Raw genomic sequence first — 21773 nt, 5'->3', positions numbered from 1 at the left:
TAGTTACAAAGAATCTGTGAGAGGGACCTTAGTAAAAAGAGATACTACATCAAAGCTGATCAAAGAGCCTGAACTTCATATGTGATGTGAATGTTTGCCCACCAGTTGCCTCAGCAAGGAAATAAGATGCTTGGCTGACTTGTATTTTGGGGCACCAATATTTCTTACTATTGGCCATAAAGGTAGACCTTTATGAACTTTAAGAAAGCCGTACAGTCATGGTGGTGCACAGCCATGTGGTCTTAATACCTGATGGCCCTTAGAAGTAATGCAGAAGAATTCAGGAGTGCAGAAGTCTTCCATTGCACAAGACCTGTAGGATCGTAATCAATTTCCTGTGTGTAGAATTGCTTAGCGGACCATATATCTTATCAACATACACTCTATGAAGTAACAACATTGTTGAATTACCTTTATCGGCCTTCAGTAACACTTATGTCAGAATCCTCTTGTAGATTTTGCAGTACAGCCCTTTTTGCAGAGGTTAAATTACTGCATTGAGGAGGAGCTTTCAAAAGAGCATGACAAATTTCCCTAATTATTTCCTCAACAGCTTGCAGCAAACCTGAAATCTCTTCAAACACTCAATTCACTGGGAAATTTCTAAAATTCTCATACAGCACCATTATACTACACCACCTTCACTCATTACATTTGGTCCGTAAACTTCACAAAGTTAGCGATGCATCTCACTAGCTTTACAGTTTTTGCCACAAGAAATCTTACAGAATCTACATAACATCTGGCGGGATGTGTGATTACAGTACGCATTTTGAAAACACGTGGCTCGGAGAGGGACAAAGATAAAACCTTTATTCTCCACTGCTCTCAGCATATTGGTTCAAGGTGCATTCCACTGCAAGAGTGGTGTACTGTATATGGGCAGGGAAGGGGGCAGAAGGTTGTTACATATGCCTCGTGATGACAGTGTGCAGGAGGTCGAGCGGTCAGGAGAGTGGGAATCCAGGGCTGCCTTTAAACGACAGAACAGGAAATTATGTACAATAAAGAGAATATATTTCAGTGTATGGCATACAAGGGGCGCACCTAGGGTTGAAACTTAGCAGGTTCAGGCCAGTCTAGAAGATAGAACAATTAATTGAAATGGGCAACGGAAGGGGAAGTGGTTCATGTTAACTTATGTTGGTGGCCATACATGAGAAGCAGAGCCAGAGGCTCTGCCTTCCAAAAAGATGTCTGTCTGCCTGCTCCAGGGCAACAATAGTATGGGTCACCAAGAAAGAGGCCATATTTTGATTAAATGGGGAACCGAGACTATGGACCAGCCCTTTATTTAGAAAACACATTTCCTCGTGATTAAAAACAATGCTTGTTTGGTTCTCAACCATCTGGTAAAAATTAAAAATTACATTTAGGAGCTACTTCTCAAGCAGAGTCAAACCTCAAACCTAATCTCTCCAGCTTCCTGATATGAGAACTAGTAATATTATCCTTCAGACAATCAATGAGAAATGTAATATACGCATATGCGTCGTCAAAAATAAAATGGGTCAGTTCCTCAGAAAATTTGAGTTTCGTTACATAGGCTTTCTTATTTATGAAATAATTTTTATTATATGCTTTGACTTGCTGTAAGTCACTGTAATTTTTTAAAAGTAAAGTTACTTTCCTACTTGAAAATGACTATTACTGTGGAACAAGTGGTTGGTTAGAAAATTTTGATACTAACAGAGGTACAAGTGGATGATAGGTGAAACATGTTGACTACCTCTGTGCTAAGGAGATCATCTACATCTACATGATAATCTGCAATTCATACGTAAGTGCCTGGCATAGGGTTCATTGAACCATATTCATGTTATATCTCTACCGTTCCATTCTCAAACAGCGTGCAGGAAAAGTGAACACTTAAATCTTTCTGTTTGAGCTCTGAGGTTTTTTATTTATTACAATGTTTGTTTCTCCCTCTGTAGGTGGGAGTCAACAAAATATTTTTGCATTCAGAGGAGAGTGTTGGTGTAGCAACCTGTATAAGATTCCACACTTGGGATCTGGGCTTGCAGCTGTGCAAGAGAGCATGTGTTTATCTGTACCTATATACTTGATGTAGTAAATGACTTATTAATGAGAATTAGGGTTGTTTTTCATATGTACCATTGTGCCATTTGCTTTTTGCATTGGGGAAGCTCTGCTTCAAATTTTGGTGCAACAGCAAATGGAACTTCTTATAAGTTTTTGCAGTGCCTGTGTTATTCTGATAACAATGCACTGCAGTGACCACAGCTATTAAGAAACACATCAGATGAATTCACTATTGTGAATAATGACTACCGTCAGCTGTAGAATGGAATGATGACAATGAAATTTTATGCCAGACCAGGACTTGAACCCTGATTTTCCACTTACCAAGAGCAGAACTTCTTATGGTCTTGGAACAGGCTGTGCCGGCATTGCTCGCTCCACCTTCATCTCTGGCTATGTTTTCTCTTCTGTTCCCACTGTTTTGTGAGGTGGCAGGAGTTTGGATTGTGTAAGAACACCTCCTCAGGCAGCATTTCCACACCTTTCATGTGACAGAAGCAGAGATACGTTGCCCACTGTTTTTGGCATGGATTTCTCCCACCTTGTATCGGGTACTGTGGCAGTTGGTCCTGTTGCAGGAACCTTCTTCATTGTCTTTCGACAGTTTATTCTTGTTGTTGTCCTCCTGTCATTGCTGCTGCATGCACATTGTGACCACTAGGGTTGAATTCTACCAGTGCAAGAAATGGTCTCATCAGTCTTATCATGCCTGGACTGCAACCCTCCACAGCCGTAGTTGCAAATGCCATTTTGTCACGTCCTATTCCAAAGAATCGTATGTGGACGACATGGATCGCAATGTTACAATCCGCTCTGCCCCAGATAAGTCGAGCAACAGGTCTTCCAATTAGAAAATCCTTCCCTTGTTGAGGCATTGTTAATTGCCCAGTTGTATGAGGTCCCACTTGCCACTGGTTGGCAACTGGAAGCATGGTGCGATATTGCTACAGTGCAGGGTGGCCCAGCTGCATCCGCATGTAAACAGTGTTCCAGCTGCCGCTCCCTGTTGCCATTGTGTGCATCTAATTACTCCCATCATGATTGACCAGTGTGTCACCAGTGTTGCGCCATCTGACGTAAGTGATGTAAGAAAGGCCACTTCATGGTAATCTGCCAATCAATAGCACAGAATGCTGTGTCAATACCAGTGGTTAATGTTTGGCACATGTCAAATGCCACTACAGTTTTTCAGTGCTATCTGGAACAGGTCATGTTCACTATACTGCAATGTTTCAACTATCTGAATGATATTAGTGTTACCAGATGTGCTATGAGTCACTATCTGCACACCCTCTAGGCTCATTTTGAAAACCTATGGACCATGGTTCTCCATTGCAATATGCAGAAATCTAAATTTTTCCTACTATCTCTAAAATATCTGGGCCACACCATATTACGGCAGGGTTTTCTATCCATGGTGAGTCTGGTCAAGGCCATTAAGGACCTGTCATTTACACGAATTGCAGGCTTTCTTGGGTAAAATAGCCTGTTACCACTGGTTCATTGCCAGGGTATCTACGATTGCACATCCTGTCTATCTTCTTTCCCACAAGGGTGCTTCCTTTATCTGGTCTCCAAAGTGCTGCAACCAGGCCTTTGCCATACTGAAGGACCACCTTAGGTCAATGCCATGCCTAGCTACTTTTGATACTAACAAAGCATTGGTTTTGGCGATGGATGTCTTGCAGTACACCGTGGGGGCCGTCCTCCCTCATGGGAATGGAGACTGCTTTGAGCATCCACTGGTGTTTGCGTCCAAAACTCTCAGTCCAGCACAGGTTCATTACTCTCAGGTCAAAAGGAGCTTCTGGCATATGCGGTCACCAGATTTCATATACTCTTGTATGGCACCAAATTCCAATTCATTATGGACCACAAGCCATTCTTTTGTTATTCAGTCCATCTGCCTGGATTTCCGAAAAGGTGGCTTACAGGATGCATTGGTGGGCATTGTCCCTCTCCAAATATCACTGACATTCATTTTCACCGTACTGAGCACCATGCCAATGCAGATGCCTTATCCAGGCTGCACATCCATTTGGATGTTGCCTTCTGTCCGTACCCAGGTCACAAGGGTCACAGTGTCTGATACTGTCTGCATGCAGATTGTCAACCTCGTGCAGCAAAGTTGGTCATCTTGTCCTCTGGGCTGGACTTCTGATCTGCTTTGTAATTATTTTTCTTGAGGTCTTAGATGGGGTCTTCCACCTCTCCAAGGACACAGCTCCCAGAGTGGTCATTCTCTGGAGTTTTCGGCAGGAGGTCTTACAGCTGTTGCTTGTGGGTGACTGGGGTGTTTCCCGCACCAAAGATGTGGATTGCAGACATGTACTGGCCTAGCATTGACCAGGAGCTGGAGCATTTGGTGGCTGTGTCCCCAGTGTGCTAGTCAACAGGCAGCTCCCAATGGCTGTTTATTGTTGGCACATTTTCACTTTTACCATACGTGGCCCATGCTCTTTGGACACTGTGGAGGTTACTATTCAGGCGCTCTCCCCCCCCCCCCCCCCCCTTTTTTTTTTTTTGTGTGTGTGTGTGTGTGTGTGTGTGTGTGTGTGTGTGTGTGTGTGTGTGTGTGTGTGTGGAAGGTCTCCCGGTTACCCTCATTGCTAACAACAGACCTCAGTTCCTGTCCCAGGCATTTCGTGATTTCTGGGTGTTGTCAGGCAGTTGCTATGTTCGGTCCCCTTTCTTTCAAACGCAATACAGTGAGAAGGCCAAGAGCATGGTTTGCACCTTTAAGGCTCAGTTGAAAAAATATCTACAGTACTATCCCACTAAGGAGGTGTTACTGGTTTCTTTTCTTGTGGCCTACTAGACGTATCCTATTGGTTCCCATAGGCCTCCTGAGCAACTTCATGGTCGCCAGTTGCGTACGCTACTCCACCTCCTCCATCCAGCTTCTTGCCCACCATCATGTTCCAATGTACTGCATTTTCCACCAGGGATGGCATTCTGGGCAAATGGTTTTGGTCAGTGCCCCTGCTGGTTGCTGGCAACCATCATGACCCCCTGTGGGTTCAGGGGTAAGAATAGGCCCGCGGTATTCCTGCCTGTCGTAAGAGGCGACTAAAAGGAGTCTCCAAAGTTTCGGCCTTATGTGATGGTCCCCACTTGGGTTTGACCTGCCATTTTCAAAATTTCCGTTGTTAGTGCGTGCCATTTGGGGAAGGACGCCTTACGTGGTGTTTTTCTATTGGTCCATCGTGCACCTCCATCTTGCATGCTATCTATTGTCGTGTGGAGGGATTTACACCCCATGTCTTCTGGGTTGCCTCCTCGTCTTGTGCGCAATCCCCTTCTTAGCGCCCACGACAACTGTGGTCCCTTTCAACACGTAAAATCCAGCACGGTAGCCAGTCCGTTGTGGTGGGGTCGTCATGTACCCTCTTGGTGGTAGCCCCCTGACCACGCAGGGATCGCACTACAGATGCCAGAGCTGTTTCCTCCCAATGCATGCCAAGGAGTATGTGCCCATCTTGTCTGGGGCACGGGGACTCCGGGCAATGGGATATCGGCCAGGTACCCGTTGCTTTGGCTGGGTGGTGCCCTTGGGGGAGAGTCCTCGTTCGGAGTAGGTGGCATCTGGGCGGATGTCGCGCAATGAAGCGCAATAAATCTCACCAAGCTGGTGGTCGCACTGCCACCAGCGTCTCTAAGCGAGGCAGAATTGAATTCGATGCTGCACAATATGATCCTCAGTCGTTCCCCTCGTTGGCTGCACCATGGGAGGGACGCAGATCTAGTGCCAAGCAGGAGCCTTATGTACCACAATACCTTGTCTGCAGCAGGACTGATGGTGACTCCTTTCTTTCGACAAAGCCTATGTTTTTTGTGGAACACCTGGAGGATAAGTTTGGGGAAGTGGCGGGTTGTCTAAAATGAGGAATGGGTCCATCCTCCTCAAGACACCCGCCCCAGCCCTATCACGGGTGTTGCTCTTGTGTGATAAGCTGGGAGACGTCACTCCTCACAGTAGCTTAAATATGGTCCAGGGGATTATTTACCATCGCGACCTCTTGTTACAGTCCGATGACGAGCTGAGAGCTGACTTGGTGTGCATTTTGTCCGTGGTGTGCACAGAGGACCCAAGACCAACAGGGTGGCCACCGGTGCCTTTATCTTGGCCTTCGAGGGTGCTGTATTGCCTGAGAAGGTCAAGGTAATGGTTTACCGTTGTGACGTCAAGCCATACGTCCCTCCCCCGATGCGGTGCTTCCAGTGCTGGAAGTTTGGGCATATGTCCTCCCGTTGCCCATCCAGCGCCACATGTCGAGATTGTGGACGCCCCTCTCATCCCGATTCTCCATGTGCGCCTCCGCCTGTCTGTGTCAGCTGTGGGGAACACCACTCTCCATGCTCGCCGGACTGCCCCGTTCTTCATAAGGAGCGGAAGATTATGGAATTTAAGACCCTGGACCGGCTTACTTATCGCGAGGCAAAACTGAAATTTGAAAGATTGCATCCTGTCCCTCTTCAAACTTCTGATGCTGCAGCTACGTTATCGTCGCCCTCGCGGGCGGCAGTTGTCGCCTCCTCTGTGCCGCCTTCAGTTGGCCCTCGGGGCCGTCCATCTCTGTCTGCCCCCCTCGTGTCTGGTGGCAAGCCTTCCTCTGTTGCCCCCTTAGCAGTTGGGGGCAAACCCCCTTCTGTCACTCCCCCCGCACATGCTTCAGGAGTGACATCTGCTCCAAAACCAGGGGGCTCGATCCCTCCCCCTCCCCCTTCTCTGCCGGCGTCGTCTCTGCCGGCGTCGTCTCTGCCGGCGTCGTCTCTGCCGGCGTCGTCTCTGCCGGCGTCGTCTCTGCCGGCGTCGTCTCTGCCGGCGTCGTCTCTGCCGGCGTCGTCTCTGCCGGCGTCGTCTCTGCCGGCGTCGTCTCTGCCGGCTCCTCTCTCGCGGAAGGGCCCCCTCGGGGCCCTCCCTTCTTCCGTTTCTTCTGCTACCCTGCCGGATGTCAGCCATTGGCTGAAGGTTCCTCCACCTGCTGGGCGTAGGGCTTCTGCGTCGTCGTCAGCCTCCAACGCTCCTTCAGAGAAACTCTCCCAGCCCTCTAAGCCAAAGGACAGATGCGAGAAGAAGGAACGGAACGTGTCCAAGAAGAAGGACGCTCCGGCAGTTTCAGTACCGCCTGCTGTCAATAGTTCTGGCTCTGGGGATGCGGTGGAGATCCTCGCCTCTGCCGCGGATCTCGCCCTCACGGAACCCTCGGGGACCTCTCCTATGGACACAGCTGACTCTCGCTCAGTGGCGGCCGTTGACTCTGCGGCGCCATCTGCCTCTTAGTCGCCTTCACGCCCTCCCAGTCCCTTCCTGCTTCCATTCTCCAGTGGAATTGCGGCGGTTATTTCCGCCACCTGCCTGAGCTCCGGATGCTTCTGAGTGTTTCCCCTGTTCTCTGCATTGCTCTTCAGGAAACTTGGTTTCCAGCAATGCGGACCCCTGCCCTTCGCGGTTATCGGGGATACTATAAGAACCGCGCTGACTGTCAACGAGCTTCAGGTGGAGTTTGCCTCTTTGTTCACCACTCTGTCTGTAGCTCGCCAGTACCCCTTCTGACGCCTTTAGAGGCAGTCGCTGTCAGGATTGAGCTCTCGCCGGCTATTACTGTTTGCTCTGTTTACATTCCTCTGTATGGGCAACTCCCCCGACATGTCTTGGCTGCGCTGCTGGCTCAACTCCCGCCGCCATTGCTGCTTCTGGGCGATATCAATGCCCACAACCCTCTATGGGGTCTCCGATGACCACGGTCGCGCTGTGGAGCATGTGTTGGCTCAGCTCGACCTTAGCCTCTTGAACACCGGTGCTCCCACGCATTTCAGTGTGGCCCATGGCTCGTTCTCGGCCATCGATCTCTCTCTTTGCAGCCCCGGACTTGTCCCATCCCTTCACTGGAGAGTGCTTCCTGATCTGTGTGGTAGTGACCATTTTCCCATCTATTTGTCACTGCCCCAGTGTCATTCTTCTGGGCGCCTGCCCCGCTGGGCTCTCAACAGGGCTGACTGGCCGGCTTTTACTTCCGCTGCCACCATTGCTTCTCCCCCACAGGGTGACATTGACGAGTTGACGAGGTGGTCTGTGTCTTGACCTCGTCAATTATTTCTGCGGCCGAGACTGCCATCCCCCGCTCTTCTGGACTCCCTCGGAGGAAGGCTGTCCCCTGGTGGTCGCCGGAGATTGCTGAGGCTATTAGCGACCGTAGGCGGGCTCTCCAGCGTCATAAACGTCACCCGTCTCTGGAGACTCTCATCGCCTTTAAGAAGCTCCGTGCCTTGGCCCGTCATCTTATTGCACGGCGTAAGCAGGAATGCTGGGAGAGGTACATTTCATCCTTGGGCTCCCGTGTCTCCTCGTTGCTCGTGTGGTCCCGCATCCGGCGGATTTATGGATACCAGACCCCTATGGGTGTCCCTGGAATCTCCCTGGATGGCGCTGTCTGCACGGACGCTGCCACCATTGCTGACCACCTTGCCACGCACTTTGCTATGAGCTCTGCGACTGCAACTTACCCTCCTGCCTTTCGCTCTCTAAAGGAGCGCGCCGAGCGGACGCTGTTATCATTCCACACACGTCGTTCTGAAAAATACAATGCTCCTATCAGCGAGAGGGAATTTTTCGCTGCCCTCGCCGATTGCCCTGATACAGTGCCAGGACCGGACTGCATCCACGCGCAGATGCTGAAGCATCTCTCCGGGGACTGCCAGACACACATCCTCACCATCTTTAACCGCATTTGGAGCGAGGGCGTGTTCCCGTCGCAATGGCGAGAGGGTGTTATCGTTCCCATCTTGAGGCCCGGGGCGGACCCTCTGGCGGTGGACGGCTATCGTCCCATTACCCTCACCAACGTTTTGTGCAAATTGCTCGAACATATGGTGGGGCGGCATTTTGTTGGGTCCTTGAGTCGCGCGGTCTCCTTGCTCCATCCCAGGGTGGCTTTCGTCAGGGCCGGTCTGCTGCGGACAATTTGGTGCGGCTGGAATCTGCTATCCGTACGGTCTTTTCCCGCCGTCAGCATCTCGTTGCTGTATTTTTTGATCTGCGGAAGGAATATGACACAACATGGAGGCATCACATCCTTGCTACGTTGCGCGAGTGGGGTCTTCGTGGTCAGCTCCCAGCTTTTCTTCAAAACTTTTTATTGCGCCGCTCTTTCCGGGTGCAAGTCAGTGCCGCCTCTAGTTCATCTTATATACAGGAAAATGGGGTCCCGCAGGGCTCGGTGTTGAGTGTTTCCTTATTTCTAGTGGCCATTAAGGGTCTGGCTGCAGCCGTGGGGTCGTCGGTGTCTCCTTCTTTGTATGCCAACGACTTCTGCATCTCATTCAGCTCAACGACTACGGGAGTCGCCGAACGCAGGCTGCAAGCAGCCATTCGCAAGGCGGCATCATGGGCTCTGACTCATGGATTTCAGTTCTCTGCGGCCAAGACTCGAGTTATGCACTTCTGCAGGCATCGGACGGTCCACCCTCATCCGGAACTTTACCTCGACGGTCACCTACTTGAAGTGGTGGACACTAGCCGCTTCTTAGGACTTGTCTTTGATGCCCGGCTCACATGGGTTCCTCATATTACTCAGTTGAAGCAAAAGTGCTGGTGGCACCTCAACGCCCTCCGCTGCCTGAGCCAAGCGTCTTTGGGTGCAGATCGCAGCACGCTGTTGCGATTGTACAGAGCCCTTGTGCAGTCCAGGCTTGATTATGGGAGCATCGCCCTCAGTGTTGACGTTGTTGGACCCCATACACCACTGTGGGGTTCGGCTTGCAACTGGCGCTTTCCGTACGACCCCCGTGGATAGTCTGCTGGTGGAGGCCGGGGTTCCCCCGCTGCGGATTCGCCACCACCGACTGCTCGCCGACTATGCTGTCCACGTGCATTGCTCACCGGGCCATCCCAATCATCGCCTGCTTTTCCCTGCCAGGGTCCTCCCTCTGCCCGACCGGCGACCTAGGTCTGGGCTTTCCATTGCTGTCCGCGTCCAGCCCCTGCTGTCTGAACTGGGGTAGTTACCTCTTCTGCCGCCCTTCCGGCCCTGTGCACCCACGCCTCCCTGGTGTATGACCCGTCCGTCCGTCCGCCTGGACTTGGCACAGGAACCCAAGGACTCGGTTCCGCATGTGGCCCTCCCTCACCGTTTTCTAGCGCGCGTCGCCTCATTTTCAGGCTGTGAGCCTGTCTACACTGATGGTTCCCTGGTGGATGGTCATTCTGCCTACGCTTTTGCTCACGCTGCCCATGTTGAACAGTGCTCCTTGCCGGTTGGCTGCAGTATTTTTACTGCAGAGCTGGTGGCTATATTGCGCACTCTTGAGCATATGCGTTCCTGCTCAGGTACGTCCATCATCATCTGCAGTGACTCCCTGAGCAGCCTCCAGGCTATCGACCGCTGCTATACCTCTTCTCCTCTGGTATCCTTTATTCAGGAGTCTGTTTTTGCCATTACCCGCTCTGGTCGTTCGATGGTCTTTGTTTGGACGCCAGGTCACGTTGGCATCCCAGGGAATGAACGTGTCGACAGGCTGGGCAAAGGGGCGGTCAACGCCCCCACTTTGGCGATCGGCCTCCCGGCTCGTGATTTGCAGCTGGCGTTGCGCCGTAAGGTGCTTCAGATGTGGCGTGACGAGTGGTGTAGCCTGACTTCTCCGAATAAACTGCGGGCTGTTAAGGAGACGACCAATGTGTGGCAGTCCTCCCTGCGGGCTTCTCGCAGGGACTCTGTCATCCTGTGTCGGCTCCGCATAGGCCATACCTACCTGACGCACGGACATCTTTTGCGTCAGGAGGATCCCCCCCTGTGTCAGTGTGGGTCCCGGTTGACAGTCGCCCACATTTTGTTGGAGTGTCCCCGCCTGCACACCCTCCGGCAGACTTTTAATCTCCCGGGCACATTGCCTTTGGTTTTATGCGACGATGCCTCCATGGCTGACGACGTTTTAAATTTTATCCGTGGTACTCCTTTTTATGGTTCCATTTAGGGGGGACCTGTCCCTTTCCCTTTCTGTGTATCTTGTCCTCGAGTGTCTCATTGGTTGCAGATTTTAATGTGTGTATTCAGATGGTTGACTCTTTCCCAATTTTTGTTCCCATGGTCAGTCAACCAGTCTCCGACCCTCTTCTTTTCTTCCGTTTCTTTCTGTCCAGTGTTTGTCTGTACTCTTCTTGTCTCTAGTGTTCGCTGCCACATTGGTGTTCTTTCAGTGACTGGGGGGAGGGGCGTCTCCTCCCCCCTTGGGGTTTTTACTTGTTCCGTAAATTTTGTTTCGCCGGTTTTGGAATGGGGGACTGATGACCTTAGCTGTTTAGTCCTCCTTAAGCATCCCAACAACAACAACAACAACAACAACAACCATCATGTGTCGGAATGGCTGCTGTGTCTACACTCTCTGGACAGGAGAACTGGAGGTCTTAAGGCATCAGAATCAGCTCCGAGTGCAGGTGGGCAATCACCCACTTTTCCTGGCCATGCAAACGCCCTAGCAGGTGCCCCAGTTGTTGTGTGCCACCTATCCAGTGGAGTTTCAGCCTCAGTTTCAACATGTATCAGTGCCTTGCCACTCGATCAGCTGCTCCAGTGCCCCTCCAGTCAGTGGACACACCCTTTGCCTGTTCAGTGTCTCCTGTGTGACCTCTGCCTGTGGCAGTCATCTCCACATTCCCCAGTGCCATCGGACATTGCCATGGATCCTGGCTTGGAATGCCGATCGGCAGTCCTGTCATCTCATGCTCCCGCAAGGGCCATCAGGGCGCTCATTGTATTGGCCACTTCAGTCCATTTGCCAAGGTCTCTGCTAACCAGAAGTTTAGCTCTCCTTTCTCCCCTCTCCCCTCTGAGGCCTCCGCGGATGTGGGCACCATGTTCACTTCGCATCCATTCACTTCTGGCCCTGTGAATCGGTGATGACGCGCCCCAAATGGGGAAGGGTATAGTGACATGTGTAACATTCCACACCTACAGTCTGGATGTGCAGCTGTAAGGCATGCCACAGAAATTGCAAGACACCAGCTGCAGCAGAGACTCCCACTCTCAGATGCATGCACAGCCTTTACATAGTGCACTCTACTTGCCAGCTGACAACTGATAGAACTGGGTCTGGTCAGCGTAGCCCTCAGTCCTATTGTTACTTCAGCCAGTGTGTCTTGAACTAGTAGGGCAGCCCTTGGCAACTACTTTTCTATATCCATATTCTTGATGTAATAAAGTGTTGTCCTCATTGTTATTTGTGTATTCTTGTACACAGAACAGTTGGAGATTGAACTTTGGTGAAAAGACCTCGCCACAATGAAAAATGCTTTTGTTTTAATGGATTATCATCCCATCCCCCCCCCCCCCCCCCCCTTTTTCACTGTAATACATAACGAAATGCCCTTCTTTGAACTTCTCTGATGTTCTCATTCAATCTAGTAGGGTAAGGATCCTATACTGCACAGCAGTACTCTTAATAGAGGAAGGACAAATGTAGTGCAGGCGATCTCTTTAGTAGACCTGATGCATCTTGTAAGTGTTCTGTCAGTAAAACAGTTTTTGGTTCATCTTTCTCACAAGATAATCAGTGTGATTGTTCCAATTTAGGTTGTTCATAATTATAATTGCAAGGTATATAATGAAATTGACTGCCTTTAAATTTGTAACCAAAAATTAATGGATTCCTATTAGTACTCACGTGGAGGACCTCACACTTCCCATTATTTAGGGCCAATTGCCTCTTTTCACACCATATAGGTATCCTGTATTAGCCATTTTGGTATTGATTCTGATCTTCTGATGATTTTAGTAATTTTATATGACAGTATCATCTGAAAATGATCCAAGATGGCTGCTCAGATTGTGTCCTAAATTCTTTATATAGATGTTGATTGCTTCCATTTTACTCGGTGACTTTCCATCAGTTATTATGATTTGTAATCTTTCCAACAAGAAATCGTGAATTTCAGTCTCACAACTTAGATGATATGCTATAGCTGTACAGTTTGATTAGGAGCCACTTGTGAGCAATGATGTCAAAAGACCTTGGGAAATCTAGAAATATAGAATCAATTTGAGATACCCTGTTGGTAGCTTTCATTACTTTGAGAGAATAAATAACAAGTTGTGTTTCTTAAGAATGATGTGTGCTGAGTGTGTGTCAACTGATTGTTATCCTCTAGGTAATCCATAATGTTTGAACACACTACGTATTCCAAAATCCTCCCGCAAATCGACATCAGTGATGTTGTTATTGTGGTCTTCAGTCCAAAGACTGGTCTGATGCAGCTCTCCATGCTACTCTATCCTGTGCAAGCTTCATCATCTCTGAGTAACTACTGCAAGCTATATCCTTCTGGAATCTGCTTAGTGCATTCATCTCATAATCTCCCTCCATGATTTTTACCCTCTGTGCTTCCCTCCAATACTAAATTGATGATTCCTTGATGATTCAGAATGTGTCCTACCAACCAATCCTATCTTCTACTCAAGTTGTGCCACAAACTCCTCTTCTTATCGATTCTATTCAGTACCACCTCATTAGATATCCATCTAATCTTCAGCATTCTTGTGTAGCACCCCATTTCAAAACCTTCTATTGTCTTCTTGTCTAAACTGTTTATCGTCCATGTTTCACTTCCATTCATGGCTACACTCCATACAAATACTTTCAAGAAAGGCTGTCTGACACTTAGATCTCTACTCAATGTTAAAAAATTCCTCTCCTTCAGAAACGCTTTCCTTGCCATTGCCAGTCTACATTTTATATCCTCTCTACTTCGACCATCATCAGTTATTTTGCTCCCCAAATAGCAAAGCTCACCTACTGCTTTAAGTGTCTCATTTCCTAATCTAATTTCTTCAGCATCACCTGATTTAATTGGACTACAGTCCATTATCCTCGTTTTGCTTTTGTTGATGTTCATCTTATATCCTCCTTTCAAGACTCTGTACATACTGTTAAGCTGCTCTTCCAGGTCCTTTGTTGTCTCTGACAGAATTACAATGCCATCGGCGAGCCTCAAAGTTTTCATTTCTTTTCCATGGATTTTAATTCCTACTCCAAATTTTTCTTTTGTTTCCTTCACTGCTTGCTCAATATACAGATTGAATAACATCGGGGAGAGACTGCAACCCTGTCTCACTCCCTTCCCAACAACTGCTTCCCTTTCGTGTCCCTCGACTCTTATAACTGCCATCTGGTTTCTGTGCAAGTTGTAATTAGCCTTTCGCTCCCTGTATTTTTTCCCTGACACCTGCAGAATTTGAAAGAGAGTATTCCAGTCACCATTGTCGAAAGCTTTCTCTAAGTCTACAAATGCTAGAAACGTAGGTTTGCCTTTCCTTAATCTAGCTTCTAAGATAAGTCGTAGGGTCAGTATTGCCTCACGTGTTCCAACATTTCTACGGAATCCAAACTGATCTTCCCCGAGGTCGGCTTCTACTAGTTTTTCCATTCGTCTGTAAAGAATTCATGTTAGTATTTTGCAGCCAAGACTTATTAAACTGATAGTTCGGTAATTTTTGCATCTGTCAACACCTGCTTTCTTTGGATCTTCTTGAAGTCTGAGGGTATTTCGCCTGTCTCATACATGTTGTCACCAGATGGTAGAGTTTTGTCATGGATGGCTCTCCCAAGGCTGTCAGTAGTTCTAATGGAATGTTGTCTACCCCCGAGGCCTTGTTTCGACTTGGTCTTTCGGTGCTCTGTCGAATTCATCATATCTTCCATTTCGTTTTTCTCTACATCTTTTTCCATTTCCACAATGTTGCTCTCAAGTACATTGTCCTTGTACAGACCCTCTATATACTCCTTCCACCTTATTGCTTTCCCTTCTTTGCTTGGAACTGGTTTTCCAGCTGAGCTATTGATATTCATACAGATCATTCTCTTTTCTTCAAAGGTCTGTTTAATTTTCCTGTAGGCAGTATCTATCTTACCTGTAGTGACATATGCCTCTACATCTCTGCTTAGTCATTTTGCAGTTTCTGTCATCTCATTTGTGAGACGCTTGTATTCCTTTTCGCCTGCTTCATTTACCCCGATTGTATATTTTATCCTTTCATCAATTGATAGCAATATCTCTTGTGTTACCCAAGGATTTCTACTAGCCCTTATCTTTTTACCTACTTGATCCTCTGATGCTGATTTCATCTCTCAAAGGGACCCATTCTTGTTATATTGTATTTCTTTTCCCCATTCTTGTCAATCGTTCCCTAATGCTCTCTCTGCAACTTTCTACAACCTCTGGTTCTTTCAGTTTATCTTGGTCCCATCTCCTTAAATTCCTACCTTTTTGCAGTTTCTTCAGTTTGGTCAAGAGTCCACATCTGCACCAGGAAATAGTACAATTAAAAATCTGGTTCCAAAATCTCTGTTTTACCATTATATAATCAACCTGAAACTTTCCGGTGTCTCCAGTTCTCCTCCACATAGACAGCCTTCTTTCATGATTCTTATACAAAGTGTTAGCTTTGATTAAATTATGCTCTGTGAAAATTTTGTACAGGGGATTTTCTGTTTCATTCCTTTCCAACAGTACATATACACTTTCTATTTTTCTTCATCTTCATTTTCTGACTATCGAATTCCAGTCCCCCCGTAGCTTAAAGTTACGTCTCCCTTAACAATCTAAATAATTTCTTTTATCTCGTCATATATTTCTTCATCACCTTTGGAGCTAGTTGAATATAATCTTATACTGCTTGGTGGGTGTGGCCTTCATGTCTATCTTGGCTACAATAATGCTGGTCGTAACAGTTTATCCACATTCCTATTTTTTTAAATTCATTATTAAGCCTACTCCTGCATTACCCGTATTTGATTTTGTATTTATAACCCTGTATTCACCCGACCATAAGTACTATTTCTCCTGCCACCAAACTTCACTAACTCCCACTATATGTAACATTAATCTATCCATTTCCCTTTTTAAATTTTCTAACCTGCCTGCCCGTTTAAGAGATCTGCCATTCCACGCTCCAATCTGTAGAATGCTAGTTTTGTTTCTCCTGATGATATCCTCCTAAGTAGTCCTCACCCGGAGATCAGAGTCGGGGAATATTTTACCTCTGGAATATTTTATGCAAGAGGATACCATCATCATTTAGCCAAATTGTAGAGCTGCATGTCCTTGGGAAAAATTACAGCTGTAGTTTTGCCCTTGCTTTCAGCTGTTCGCAGTACCAGCACAGCATATTGGCTGACGTTACAAGGCCAGATCAGTCAGTCATCCAGATAGTTGCCCCTGCAACTACTAAAAGAGCTGCTGTCCATCCTCAGAAACCACACATTTGTATGGCCTCTCAGCACTTGTGGTTGCACTTACAGTATGGCTGTCCAGACCACTAATGTTAGAAGAGGATGTATATCTTATATTTTTCAGTATCATTTAAGAAGGGATTGTCAAAATTCCATTCCTAAGAGGATGAAAAGCTTTTTGAAGATATGTTGTTTTAAGGCAATTTTCAACCTAGAGCTATGAAAATTGGTGTTTGGTTTCAAAGTCAGAAATTTTTTAAAAAAATGGTTTTTCAGCATTTTTTAAAATTAAACTTCTAAAATGGAAAAATAGTGAGTGAAAGTTTTTTTTTTAAAAATAAATCATTATCAAAGAACTACTAAAGTGTTTTTAAAGCCACTTCTATGAATACTGGTATTTGAGTTCTCACACAGAAATTTTAAAAAAAGGTACGTGTTTGGGTGTTTTTGGAAATTGAACCCCCTCACGGAGTGAAAAAGGGAATGAAAAACATTGTGAAAATATTTTGTTATATTAAAAAATTTAAAGGTAAATCTATGAAAATTGGCGTTTCACTGCTTGGTTTGATATAAAGAAATATGTGTTATGGGATGAAAGTTTCTGTGGAAATATCACTACAAGAAAGCAAAAGGCATGATTAACAAAAACCTTTGACTCCAGCTACCAGAATCACTGGTCAGAATTACATTAAGAAAAGACAATACATCTCTAGCCTTAATTAGTATAGAAAGTTTAGATGATTTTGCAGTTTGTGAACAACATAAAAAATTCAGTTGAAGAAAAGCAGATAAAATAATTTGCAGAGTCCATACATTGTACAGGAGTGCAGCAACTGACACTAAGCTAGTAGTAAATAAAAGGGGCAGATTTTCATTAGACAATATTGTTTTTGCGCCTAAAAGGACCATAAGTACTTGTCTCTGATTACATATGATGTTCTTAAATATAATAGATGCTTCATTATGAAAAATAAGAAAGAAACTACCATGATACACTTTTATTAATGTGAAAAATGCATACTGTTTTATAACCCAGGATGTGCGATTAAATTTACGGGGTTTCATAAAAATATGGAAACACTACGAGAAATACATGCTTTAAAATAAATTCACATGTGCAGATGCTAGCCAAGCCTGCAGGTGGTTCTGTCATATTTGACCACGAATGGCTCCCTGCAGTGCCCTTAGTACATTGCAAGTGTCAGTCATGGTCAGAACAGTGTTCTGTGTAGTTCTGAGTGCATTACATGGGAGTTAAGTCAATTTGAACATGGGCAAGTAGTTGATGCTCTTATGGTGGGTACTACTTTCTTAACCAAGGTAGGCAAAGCGTTTGGTGCTTTAGGAGGCACCTTACTGAAGATTTACACCACATGCAGGGAAAGTGGAAAAACATCATTCACCATGTGGCAATGTGGGCAAAAGTGTGTGTTGAGTGATCGTGCTAGACACTCATGGAAGAGGATTGTGTCAAAAAATGTGATAACAGCTGCAAAAATCACTACAGCACTGAGTGTCACACTCAAGAACTATCAGCACAAAAACAACACCAAGTGGGGGACTGATGACCTTAGCTGTTTAGTCCCCCTTAAACATCCCAACAACCACCACCACCACCACAACACCAAGAGTGCTCCCAAAGCTGCAAATTGCAGGGCATGCTGGAATTCCAAAACCACATGAGTGATGCAAATAACTATAACAGGAAAACGAGCTGCCAAAGTTTGAAGCAATTAATGATTGTCGTTTAGTTGGATGAGTCTTGTTTCACAGTGTTTGCAACTTCTGTCCAAGTTTACATCTGGTGTACGCTGTCCCATGCCTGTGCTGCTGAAGCTTGCTGTCAAGAGTGAAACATAGCAGAAGTTTGGTGACGATTTGGGGAGCCATCATGGTATTCTGTGGCCCTCATGGCTACTCTGCAAGAGTGCATTACTGCCAAGTATTATGGACCTTTTTGGCTGATCAGGTCCATCCCAAAATACAATGTTTGTCACCCCTGTGATGACACTGTCTTCCAAGATGACAGGTCCCTTTTTCTTACTGTCCAGGATTGGTTTTCTGGTTTCTGAGCATGAGGATAAATTGTTACATTCTCCTGACCACCACAGTCACCAGATTTCAATATTATTGAGCCTTTGTGGTCTTACTCTGCAGCGAAGGGTGTGTAATCACTATCCACTGTTTTCATCATTACTCGATCTTGACATTGTTTTGGAGGAAGACTGGTACAAGATTCTCTTGAAAACGATACAGGATCTGTATTTATCCATTCCAAGATGAGTAGAATCTGTTTTGAATGCTAACAGTTTTCCTGCATGGCATTAGGCTTGGTAATGTGGTTTTGGTGTTTCCATATTTTTTGACTGCCTCCTGTAGACAGATGAAGCTTTGAAAACCCTGTATCTACATTCCCATCATTGAATGGAACAATGGTAACCAACTGTTGTTGAGTTGGAGCACTGAGTCATTGACAAGAATATAAATAAGACTGAAATCACTGCTGAGTATATTAGTACAATATTAATTTCCATCAGCAGAATATTCAAGCAATTCTTCGTTATTTTTAACTAGCTATATTACTTTTTGAAATTTTGCAACATAAGATACTTCTCATTGTTGAGTGTTCAAGAACTGGCACCATAAATAAACGAAATAGTGAAAAATTTCAGAGATTTGTTGATGGTTATTATCAGAAGAAAAGCAGTTTATGTACCTTTCCCCCCCCCCCCCCCCCCTCCCCCCCACTGACTGGTTTGATGTTGCCCGCCACGAATTCCTTTCCTGTGCTAACCTCTTCATCTCAGAGTAGCACTTGCAACCTACGTTCTCAATTATTCCTATTCTAATACTGGATCCCCTATCTCTTCTAAATCGACTCCTGTTTCTTCTTCTATCACATCAGACAAATCTTCACCTTCATAGAGGCTTTCAATGTATTTTTTCCACCTATCTGCTCTCTCCTCTGCATTTAACAGTGGAATTCCCGTTGCACTCTTAATTTTACCACCGTTGCTTTTAATGTCACCAAAGGTTGTTTTGACTTTCCTGTATGCTGAGTCTGTCCTTCCGACAATCATATCTTTTTCGATGTCTTCACATTTTTCCTGATGTCTTCACATTTTTCCTGCAGCCATTTCGTCTTAGCTTCCCTGCACTTCCTATTTATTTCATTCCTCAGCGACTTGTATTTCTGTATTCCTGATTTTCCCGGAACATGTTTGTACTTCCTCCTTTCATCAATCAACTGAAGTATTTCTTCTGTTACCCATGGTTTCTTCACAGCTACCTTCTTTGTGCCTATGTTTTCCTTCCCAACTTCTGTGATGGCCCTTTTTAGAGATGTCCATTCCTCTTCAACTGTGTTGCCTTCTGCGCTATTCCTTATTGCTGTATCTATAGCGTTGGAGAACTTCAAACGTATCTCGTCATTCCTTAGAACTTCCGTATCTGTACTATCAAGTGCTAAATATCAGTTCTGGCATACTGTCCAAATGTCCTTCCAGTATTACTATTCAGTGATGGTCTAGGTAGAGAATGAAGCGTTCAGTCAGCAGATCAGCACCTAATACAACAGCAGCAGCACAGACTTCAGTTTAATTTTCAGATGTAAATGGTTGTTATTGCAAATGTTCTTCATAAGTGTAGCACTTTTATTTCCAGAATAATAGCAACTAATACTGCTACACATCGTCTTTCAGTGTTTTATTGCAGTGTGTCATTTATATTCCTCTTATAAACATATTCTTTCATTTATATATGGTGTTATGTTTTCATTACAGAAAAAAAACAGTGACAGTAAGCAAGAACGGAGGCCATTTGACAGAAATGTTGACCTGCAGGCAAACAGATTTGATGAGGCACAAAAGAAGGCAATTTTCAAGAAAGCTCAATTATTAAATGATAGGTTTTCTAGTGGTGAAAGCAAATACCTTTGAGCAATGCTCTTAGAAAGTGTGCAGATTTTTTGAATCACAAAAGTACAAATGTGTAGGAATATTTATGAACTAATTTTAAAATGATTTATTTTTGTCACTAATCTTACCAAGTGGAAACTTTATGAGTGGACAATTGTACTTGAAAAAAATTCTCATAGTAAGTGAAGAATCATATGTAATGTTAAGTGAGAGACTATTTTCTTATTTTATTTTTCCAATGAAAATGAGAGGTTCTAAGTTGTTTTCATTGTAATATACTGACTGTTTGCCACCTTATTTTTTCAAGTGGTGGTTATGGTTATGGTACTGTGTGTTCCATTTATATGTTCCAGTAAAACTATTTTTAACTTGTTGAAATAAAATGTTAATAAGTGATTTTTTTTAAATTACAGATTAGTTTTCAGATATTAATAACATTTTATTTGTTGAGTGATACCATTAATCACACATGTAAAAACTGATCTGCTGTGTTTGGTATTGTAGCGTATATATCTTTGCACATGTACAATTTCATAATTTTAACATGTATTATAATAATACAGCCCTTGTCAAAGTACGTTATATTTATCTTGAGAGAGAGAGAGAGAGAGAGAGAGAGAGAGAGAGAGAGAGAGAGAGAGAGAGAGAGGGGGAGGGGGAGGGGGGGGGGGGAACACCACATTACCAATTTACATTGTCAATTTAAATAAAATTTATGTGGGAATGGCCAGTAATATATGCGAGGAATATGTAAGGTGGCAAAATTCAATAAACATTGTTCTCTGTTTGTATGTTCCTTGTTCACCATGATAAATGCTATGTGCTCTTGTTCCTAGAGGATGTGAAGTATTGCTCTCTATGACACTGGGGAACAATATCCAGGATATAACAAGTTAATTGAAAAAAAGATGTGTGCATCAACAGTAACGAAATAAAGGCCAAGAATATGGTAACAAGAGTAACGCAATATGTACAAAATAACTGTGGATCTCAAAAGATCAGACTGGCTACAAGTACGAAGGGCAGTAGTCAGAGAATAAATTCACAGCTCTGTGTGGAACTAAACACACCTTGTAGCTGGGAATGAGCACTTGCTGTATGCTTAATATTATCACTGGCTGGGTGCTATGTTCATGGCCTTTATATCTGAGTCCAAGGATGGGGATTGTTCTGATTAAGGTTCAGTAAGATAGCACATAAGAGTTTGGAGCCGAAGGCCAAAACGTCCAGTTCAGAATACATCGCAACTGATGAGTACACTGTGCTGCTGCTCTGGGTATCAGCTCACATGAGTGTATGGAAGAAGAAGTGATAATTACTTTTGATAGCAGCGTTTGTCCATAATGATAGAAGTCCTGTTTGGTGGGGTGAGTAGCAGCCATTGCTTGGACTAGAAGATGCTCTTGAATCCTGTCTGACTCATGCTGTCCTGTTGCCGGCTTATAGAGCTACCTGCAGTGGAGTAATGTTGGGAATATTATCTGCCACATGGCACACCGATGTGAGTAGGTTCCATGGTGGTGGCAGTCTGCACAGGTGCCAACTTAGCCACTTGGTGGCCAGTCTTGATGGCATCATGTCATGTTAATG

General features: G+C 45.4%; 1 protein-coding gene across 3 annotated transcripts in view; it reads left to right on the top strand.

Moving 5' to 3' along the window:
- Positions 1 to 20760, top strand: part of LOC126336616 (GPALPP motifs-containing protein 1) — a 63755-nt gene extending 42995 nt beyond the window's left edge. For all 3 annotated transcript variants that reach the window (XM_050000490.1, XM_050000488.1, XM_050000489.1), the window contains exon 5: positions 20049 to 20760. In XM_050000490.1, the coding sequence (XP_049856447.1) occupies positions 20049 to 20204 (156 nt within the window). In that variant the 3' untranslated portion in view covers positions 20205 to 20760. The remainder of the gene's footprint in view (positions 1 to 20048) is intronic.
- Positions 20761 to 21773: the final 1013 nt, after the last annotated feature.

Source organism: Schistocerca gregaria, chromosome 2 (assembly GCF_023897955.1).
Source record: "Schistocerca gregaria isolate iqSchGreg1 chromosome 2, iqSchGreg1.2, whole genome shotgun sequence".
Lineage (NCBI taxonomy): Eukaryota > Metazoa > Arthropoda > Insecta > Orthoptera > Acrididae > Schistocerca > Schistocerca gregaria.
The sequence above is the reverse complement of the archived record's forward strand: the minus strand, read 5'-3'. Positions and strand labels throughout refer to the sequence as shown.